Source organism: Pteropus alecto, unplaced genomic scaffold (genome assembly GCF_000325575.1).
Source record: "Pteropus alecto unplaced genomic scaffold, ASM32557v1 scaffold461, whole genome shotgun sequence".
Taxonomy (NCBI): Eukaryota; Metazoa; Chordata; class Mammalia; order Chiroptera; family Pteropodidae; genus Pteropus; species Pteropus alecto.
The window spans coordinates 765,434-772,694 of record NW_006431079.1 but is presented as its reverse complement, the minus strand read 5'-3'; the positions used below and the strand labels follow the sequence as shown (position 1 = coordinate 772,694).

Sequence of the window (7,261 nt, the reverse complement as noted above, 5' to 3'; positions counted from 1 at the left end):
CTTCCCCTCCATGATTATGACCCCCTTCCCCATGGTAGTGCCACCTCAATGAACAAGTGTCCTTTAACAGTGCCTTCCTGACAACCCTGTGGCAATCGATCGGGGGCACCACAATACTGTCTCTACCAGAAGTCCCAGTGCCTATGGACTGTCAGCTCTCTTCTATTCCAGAGTTAAGAAAGGCCCTGGGTTTTCTTCTGTAATCAGTCTGGTTAACTTTTAAAGCAGGAAAGGCTGCCCTATTTCATCTTTCTAAGTGCTGTTTTCAGTTAAGTAAGCATGTTTTGGTAACTTGTGCCAAAATGAGATGGCTTGTTAAAGGCAGTATTTTGAAGGCTTGCCCTTGGAAATCGGTATTATTCCAACTGCGGTTCACACTGGATTGTGAAATTAGGGCCCCAAGAAAATCTAATTACAATCACAGCTCGGTTAAATCTTTGTTAATAAATAATACCTTTTCACATGTGGACTTGAAACCTACCTTGTACCCAAAATAACATAAGGATAAACAGAGTTTTAAAAAAATCTTAAAATGGGAATAAAAAACAAAGATTGGACTGTATAATAAAGCCAGAAAGGAAACATACACTTAAACCTATATTCTTACTAGGGGTGATATACGAAAGTATTTTCTAGAACCAGACTGTGGTGGCATGCATTTAAAACATCTTAAATTTATGGAGGTAGGATGGATGTAAATTAAAAGGTCATGAAAACTCTAAAACATGAGAAAATATTTATTTTCAGCACTGGCAAGATATTGGCAACATTTTTTAAAGTTATTTTTTGTCCGTTTATATTGCCTTTTATTATGAAATATGCATTTGGTTAAGAAACTCGGGTTGTACCAAAGCATACACCATCTCCCTCACCTTCCAAAACAAATGAGAAAATTCTTTCTCTGTTTTATGTTCTTCCAGAACATTTTCATGTTTGTACAAGCATTTTTTATTTAGCCCAAGGTGCCCTGAACATAGTTGGCGCTTGCTATCTTTTGACAACTGAAAGATAATTCTGAGGTTTGGAAATTCCAAGTGTATATAAAGACCACGCCTCCTGTAGCTAAGCGCAACGGAAGGGAGATTTGACGTGTGCAAAAGTGGCAGCGACTTCCGCGGCCTGAAGCGTACTCTGATCGAGTCCGCAATTGAACCTCCCGCCTTGCGGGGGCAAAAGTTATCTACGCCGCGCGGTGTGGACGGCCCCGCCCATTCCGGAAATGGCTGGGAACTGGCGCTGATCGGGCTTCCGGTCATGGGGTGGGGGTCAAAGTGACCCCGGAAGTAGAGTCTCTCGCTGCAAATGGCTTTCGGGGGTGGAGGAAAAGCGCGCCGAGTCGTGTGAGGGCGGTTCGGAAGTCTCTGGCAGCGTAGATCAACGAGCTTGGCAGCGGGAGCGGCAGGATATGCAGGGCTCCTGTCGCCTGAACCCTAATAGCCTACTGCCTTCTAGTGTAGGCAGACGCTGTATATCTCCCGCCGGCGGTGCGCGCTTCAGGTTTGTTTTCGTCCCGGGGCTGACTTCACTCTTGGGCTAGCCATCGAATACAAATATTTGAAAACTTAAATCCGACATAGCTGATTTTGCAAAATGTGGCAGCCATCCCATAAATTGTAACAAATATGACATGTTTATATCAAGCCAGAAATGTCCTTAGCAATTTCAGCTTATAGAAAATTTAGCTGTCATCCTAATGCGCTAGGTGATAACCATTTCATTTTCAGAGACCACGGAGTTAGAGGAGCATCTGATAAAGCTCTGCTCTTCCTATATGGGAGGACGGCATTAACCCTGTGCACTTACTGGCCACTGAACAGTGGCATTATGAAGTTCCGTGTCTACAGGACACGTTAATAAAAGCTTGGCAGCCTCACGAACGTTGTTTCCTTGCGTTGGCTATGACTGTATTTTATATATCAGTTATGGCACCTTTTACTCTCAACTGAAATATAAAATAAGAAAATTAAAGGTTTGCCTTCGGTTCCGTAAAGCAAGCCAAGTGGTCACTATAGGTCTGTCTTTTTCACTTATTTGGGACATGAATTTGGCTTTTCACCAATCACCCCAGCTTCTTGGGCAGCATTACTACTTGGAGAGGAATCAGAATCCAGGTGTTAGCTGTCGATACTGTTGAGTGACCAAGCTGTAACGAGGCAGCTCCAAATAGATCAGAAGCTGCCTTTCCCAGGTCAGGAAATGGGGTGGCATAGTGTCTGGGGCATCATATTTAGATTAGCTGTACTGGAGGCTTATACATTTAGCATGTTCATCTGCACCCTCCATGTAGGATTGGGATATTATTCTATCCAACCCCATTCTGTTTCTGGATAGTTACCACCACAAGATGCCAACTAATACCAGGGGCAGAAGCTGACACTAAGGTACTAGTGATTTTTTTCTTACTCCTAAACTCCACCCTTCCAGGCCTATTTTGCAATTAGCCCCACCCCAATTAGGTTAAGTCACCAAGTCATGTTGTCTTTTGAATCCTACTCCTTTTGTTCGCATTCCCATGTTTTGAACCTGCCTCCAGCCTCACCCAGTCCATAAACTACAGAGGCTCTCCAGGCTCATCTCCCACTTAACGTCACTTGCATAAGCTTTCCACATTGATTTCCTAAATCATGTTTTTTCTCTTCCCTGTGCTTGAACCACTTTCCCATTAACTGAATCACACCAAGGATGACTTGTCTGCTGTAACAGCTCACACTTACGTATGGTTACTAAGAGTCAAAAAGTCTTAAATGCTTTCCATTTTACTTAATTCATACGATCAAGTAGGTGCCTTCACCTAAGTTTTAATGAGAAAATTGGACTAAGCCTAAGTCTTATAGCTGTTAGGATTAGATCTAAAGTCCAAATCCTGTATGAATCTTCCCTGCAAGATTACATTTTCCTTCCTTTAGTGTCTGCTAGGACACAAATGTTAAGTCTCGTAATTCTTTATTAACTACTGACCACTCATTTAGATCCATGGCCTTAGCTTCCATATTAAGTCCTCTAAGACACTAAGGGAAACCCTTTACTTTACCTTTCTCACTCAGCACATGAAGGGAGATGCAAATCCAAATGTTTGTCCAACTAAGTAAAGCCTTCCTGACCCCTTTTAACTCCCATTATTTAAATCAAGTCTCTTGCCCTGTGCTTCCTTATATTTGTCGGCCCTCAACATCCTCTAATGGTTGTCAACAGCTTTGTTCCATAGAGCACTAAGGAAATACTTCACCACCAAACTAACCTAGTAGCTGAGTTTTAAATGCCATCTTAACCATTTCTTTGGCCAGAGTTCTAGACTGCGTTATTTTTGGTGGGAAAAAAAATCAAAACCTTTGGCAGAACTATAAAAACTGTAGCAAATTATAACTCCTGACATCTATGAGGGTACTATCTGTATACAAGCATTGGTCATTTATTGCAGATGCAGACCCTAGAAAAACTGATTCATTTCTGGCCAAATTTCTCTACTAGCTACATTTAAGACTAGAAGAAAAATTGTTCAAAGAAATACATTATGGTCTAGGGCCATGTCACCCTGAACATGCCCAATCTTGTCTGATCTCGGAAGCAGGATCGAGCCTGGTTAGTACTTAGATGGGAAACCACCTAGGAATACCAGGTGCTCTAGGTGGTTAAAAGAAAAAACATTATGAAATGCTAATAGTAATCTTAACTCCTATGTACAAGGACCCATAAATCCTGACAGTTGCTATCTAGGATCCAGACCACTTTAATACGTAAAAGCCCCGGTGCATTTTAAATTCAGATTGCTGGGCCCCATTTCAAGATTTTGGTAATGACCAGAATGGTTTAGTCCAAGATGAGGGAGCCAGGTGGAAAACCCTTAGGTTCAGGAATTAAGTCCAGAAGAACTGCCTCTATCCTATCACTGTCCCCTCTTTAGAACATTACCCATCAAATTCCTGTAAAGACTATTCCCCACCAAAACTGAGTTTTCCTCTTTTGAGACCCATGGAACATTTATGGGCACATCATTCCACTCACTGTAAATTCAGTGTATACAATGCAAACAGATTTTCCAGCTATTTTATATGTATGTATTCCTGTCACCAACATTACTACTTTCCACATGAAGAGATTCACTGTTAGGTAACCAGCCAAGGTCTCTAAGTGTTGGTGCTATCTTTTGCACTTTCTTCTGAAGGGAGCTGGCAGGAGGCCAGGCCCGCATACTCTTACTCCTAGAACCTGTTAGTTAGGTCAGTTTCTGACATACAGGTAGGGAGGTAGAGGTGCCAAAGAACTACACTCAGACCAGAAGAGAAAAACACTTGTGAACATTTAATGAACTTTCCTCCATGTGGTTTCAAGCTACCAAGACACAGGCCCCCCCAACACCCTTAATCTTCTCCTCAGCTCTTCTGCTGAAGAATTTGGCCTTCACGATGACAGGTTGCTTTGGGAGCTTTCCCTTCCCCAGAACTTTGTAGTAGCCCTAGAACAGAGAAAAGAGTTTATAATACAGCATGGCAGGGACCAACTCCTTGATGAGTATGAGGAAACATACCTGCCAACCCACTCCATCTAGGAGCCGAGAAGGGAATGTTTCTGACCTGGGCACTACCGGGGGCACTGATTGCCCTCGCCAGTGAATCAAGACCAGCAGATTCTCTCCGAGAACTCTAGCACACCAGGACAAGAACTGTCAGGATGTGACTCTAGTCTCGGGCAAAGCACAAACCCCTTTCCCTCACTCAATTACCCATCTAATAAGCAGAAAAGGGAAATCACATTCCCAGCAATGTTCCAATAAGTCTTGACCATCAAACCTGCCCAAGGGGTATTAAACAGGCTGGGAAGAATTTTGAACTTAACTGATGGCTGTGTGGCTCCCTCAGGGTTGACTACATCTATACCCATGGGAGGGCTAAGACTGACACAAAGGGCAGAACTCCAAATGATATACAAAAATGCTTGTGTAGTTTTCTTTTTGGTGGGGTTGGGGTGGTCCTCATCAGATAAGGTTAGGCCTTAAGTAACAATCAAACACATTAGGATTTTATTCTATAAGGAACACAAAGGGTCCAAAAGCTGTGCCTCATGTAGGCTTGTGTAAAATAGACCAGAACCAGTTGGGCTAAGATACTGCCAATATTTCAGGTGAGAAATGCAAACCTGTACAAATCAGGGCACTAACAGTAGGAATGAGATTACTGATTGGAAAAACATTCAAGTGAAAATGAAATACCTGAAAGAAAGAAAAAAGATTACTCTTCAACTGAACTGGAGTTCAATTTTGGTCAGTGAATTACCTCTGGAAATTCTACCAAAAGGTGGAACTATCTAGTAGGTAACTTGGTATAGACTCTAGGTGGGAGATCAAATAAATTATATATTACTCAGAATTTTGAGATTTAAGAACCCATACAAAGGCAAAAAAAATATTCACTCACCGATCGCACCACATCAATGATAGGAGCAGCTCCTGTCTTGTTTTTGGCAGCATTTACCAGCGTCTGCTCACTGACCAAGGTCCACAGTTTATCAAGGTTGACAGTTGGGCAGAAGCTCTGGTTCCTCTTTAAGTGGTAATGCCTCATACCAACTTTCCCAAAGTAACCTGGGTGACTGGGAAGAGAAAGCAACCACTTTTATAACCTCACTCCAATTAAGAAGCTATGTTTATCTTTATAGTCTACCCCCCACCCCACCAAATTTGTGATTTCTTTACTGGTTTAGAACAGTGACATAACAGGTACTCCATTCATCTGTTGAATATAACAAATCCTTCTAAAAAGCCCACCAAAAGCTTTCACAAGAAAAAGACTAGCCTTACTTCATGCAACCAGATTAAGCCATCAAGGAAGTCAGAACCAGTGCCAAAACTACAATTCAGGTCTAACAGTTGTATAGGTCAATCAGATGATGCATGTTACGAACCTGGTGACTGACTATGCCATGGGGGCCATAGTCAGTGAATAAGGTCAGTAGTTACTTTTCGAGAGCTCTAGCACACTAAGGCAATAGTTGATACCCAAGCGTGACTCTAGCCTCGATGACAGATTTTCTCAGTTCACATCAAGTGTTAACTCGGAAAAACAATAGGCAAGATTTCTGAGTGTTAAGGGGCTTGCTTTCCACTACAGATGTTCTGAGCCAGCCCTCTGCCCCCAACTCCAAAACAATGTCGGTAAAAGCAGTCCAAGAAACTCACTATTTGTCAAAGTTGATCCTGTGGTGATGCATGCCACCAGCATTACCTCGGCCTCCTGGGTGCTTCCGGTGTTTGCCTGCAGGAATACAAAGCTACATGGCTTACACAGTCTTCATTACCCCTCAATACTTTTAGCAAAAGCATTTCCCCATACCTCTCTGCCTTTGCTTATGCTGTTACCCGTCTACAACACCTCTTTCAGCATTACTATTCCTTCAAGACTCCAGCTTAAACATCTTTTTTCTAACATTACCACCTTCGACAAATTCAATACTGTGTCCCAATTTTCACCCCGTCCAACTTTTGTGAAATTATGATTAGAGCACTAGAGAATTCTCAAAAACAAAAGATCAACAGCTAAAGGTCAGCTTCAATTTGACTCGAATGCACAAAGCTATTGATAACCCTCTTGCAAGCCACCTACCTCTTGACTATCCAAGCACCAAACAGGGAGAGCCCAAGCTGACCATGATGGGAACCAGCACTTACCGATGCGGCCATGGCCGTGGCTCACGTGGCCCCGAAGTTTCCGGGTCTTCCTCAGTCTGGATGGCTGTGTGGAAAAAGGAGCTTGGTAATAAGGGCTAACGGAATTGGGGGCAGGGAGCGAAGCTTGCCAGATCGTGAGGGGTCCGTGGGCCTGAAGATCAAGGATCTGCTTTGTGGCGCATTCAGCAAAGCTGAGTTACAGACTGGCCCGGAGCTGTGAGGCCTCATCAGGGCGGTGCCTGGGCCCGCGCATTTCAGAGATCCGAACCCTGGGCCGAACACGCGGCCCCAGGCTTCCGGGCCCACACCGATCCCCCACCCTGCAGCCCGCCATACGCGGCTCAGAAGATTGGACTAAGGTGGATGGTACGTGGCTGCGGTGCAAGGCAAGTAGAGCTCGCGGCCTGCGCCAGCAACGCAGAAGAAGCACGAAACGAATAACCTACCATGTCCGCTGCCAAGACGAAAGAGGGAGGCCTTTGCGAAGTCTCGCGAGGTATGAGACATGGGGGCGGTGCCAACTGTCGTCACTTCCGGCCTGGGAGGCCTGGCCTCGGGCTCGTCTCGGGTCTCGCGCGGCTGCGGCTTGTTGCTTCCTTT

The 7,261-nt window shown here is 44.1% G+C and overlaps 1 protein-coding gene and 2 non-coding genes across 3 annotated transcripts; all 3 read right to left on the bottom strand.

Moving 5' to 3' along the window:
• Positions 1-4,280: 4,280 nt before the first annotated feature.
• RPL27A (ribosomal protein L27a) lies at positions 4,281-7,201 on the bottom strand. Its single transcript, XM_006905618.3, has 5 exons — positions 7,108-7,201; positions 6,662-6,725; positions 6,173-6,248; positions 5,412-5,586; positions 4,281-4,453 (listed from the first exon to the last, which is right to left on the bottom strand). The coding sequence occupies exons 1-5, from the start codon at positions 7,108-7,110 to the stop codon at positions 4,325-4,327; spliced, it is 447 nt and encodes a 148-aa protein (XP_006905680.1). The 5' UTR covers positions 7,111-7,201; the 3' UTR covers positions 4,281-4,324.
• On the bottom strand, positions 4,559-4,687 carry LOC112469561. The gene has a single exon (XR_003042678.1). It is a non-coding gene; the product is annotated as a small nucleolar RNA SNORA3/SNORA45 family (small nucleolar RNA).
• Positions 5,886-6,015, bottom strand: LOC112469562. The gene has a single exon (XR_003042680.1). It is a non-coding gene; the product is annotated as a small nucleolar RNA SNORA3/SNORA45 family (small nucleolar RNA).
• Positions 7,202-7,261: the final 60 nt, after the last annotated feature.

Coding starts and splice junctions, on each gene's coding strand:
- RPL27A (XM_006905618.3), bottom strand. Junction 6,249..6,661: donor CCACGGCCATGGCCGCATCG/GTAAGTGCTGGT, acceptor GTATTCCTGCAG/GCAAACACCGGAAGCACCCA. Junction 4,454..5,411: donor TCATTGATGTGGTGCGATCG/GTGAGTGAATAT, acceptor TCTCTGTTCTAG/GGCTACTACAAAGTTCTGGG.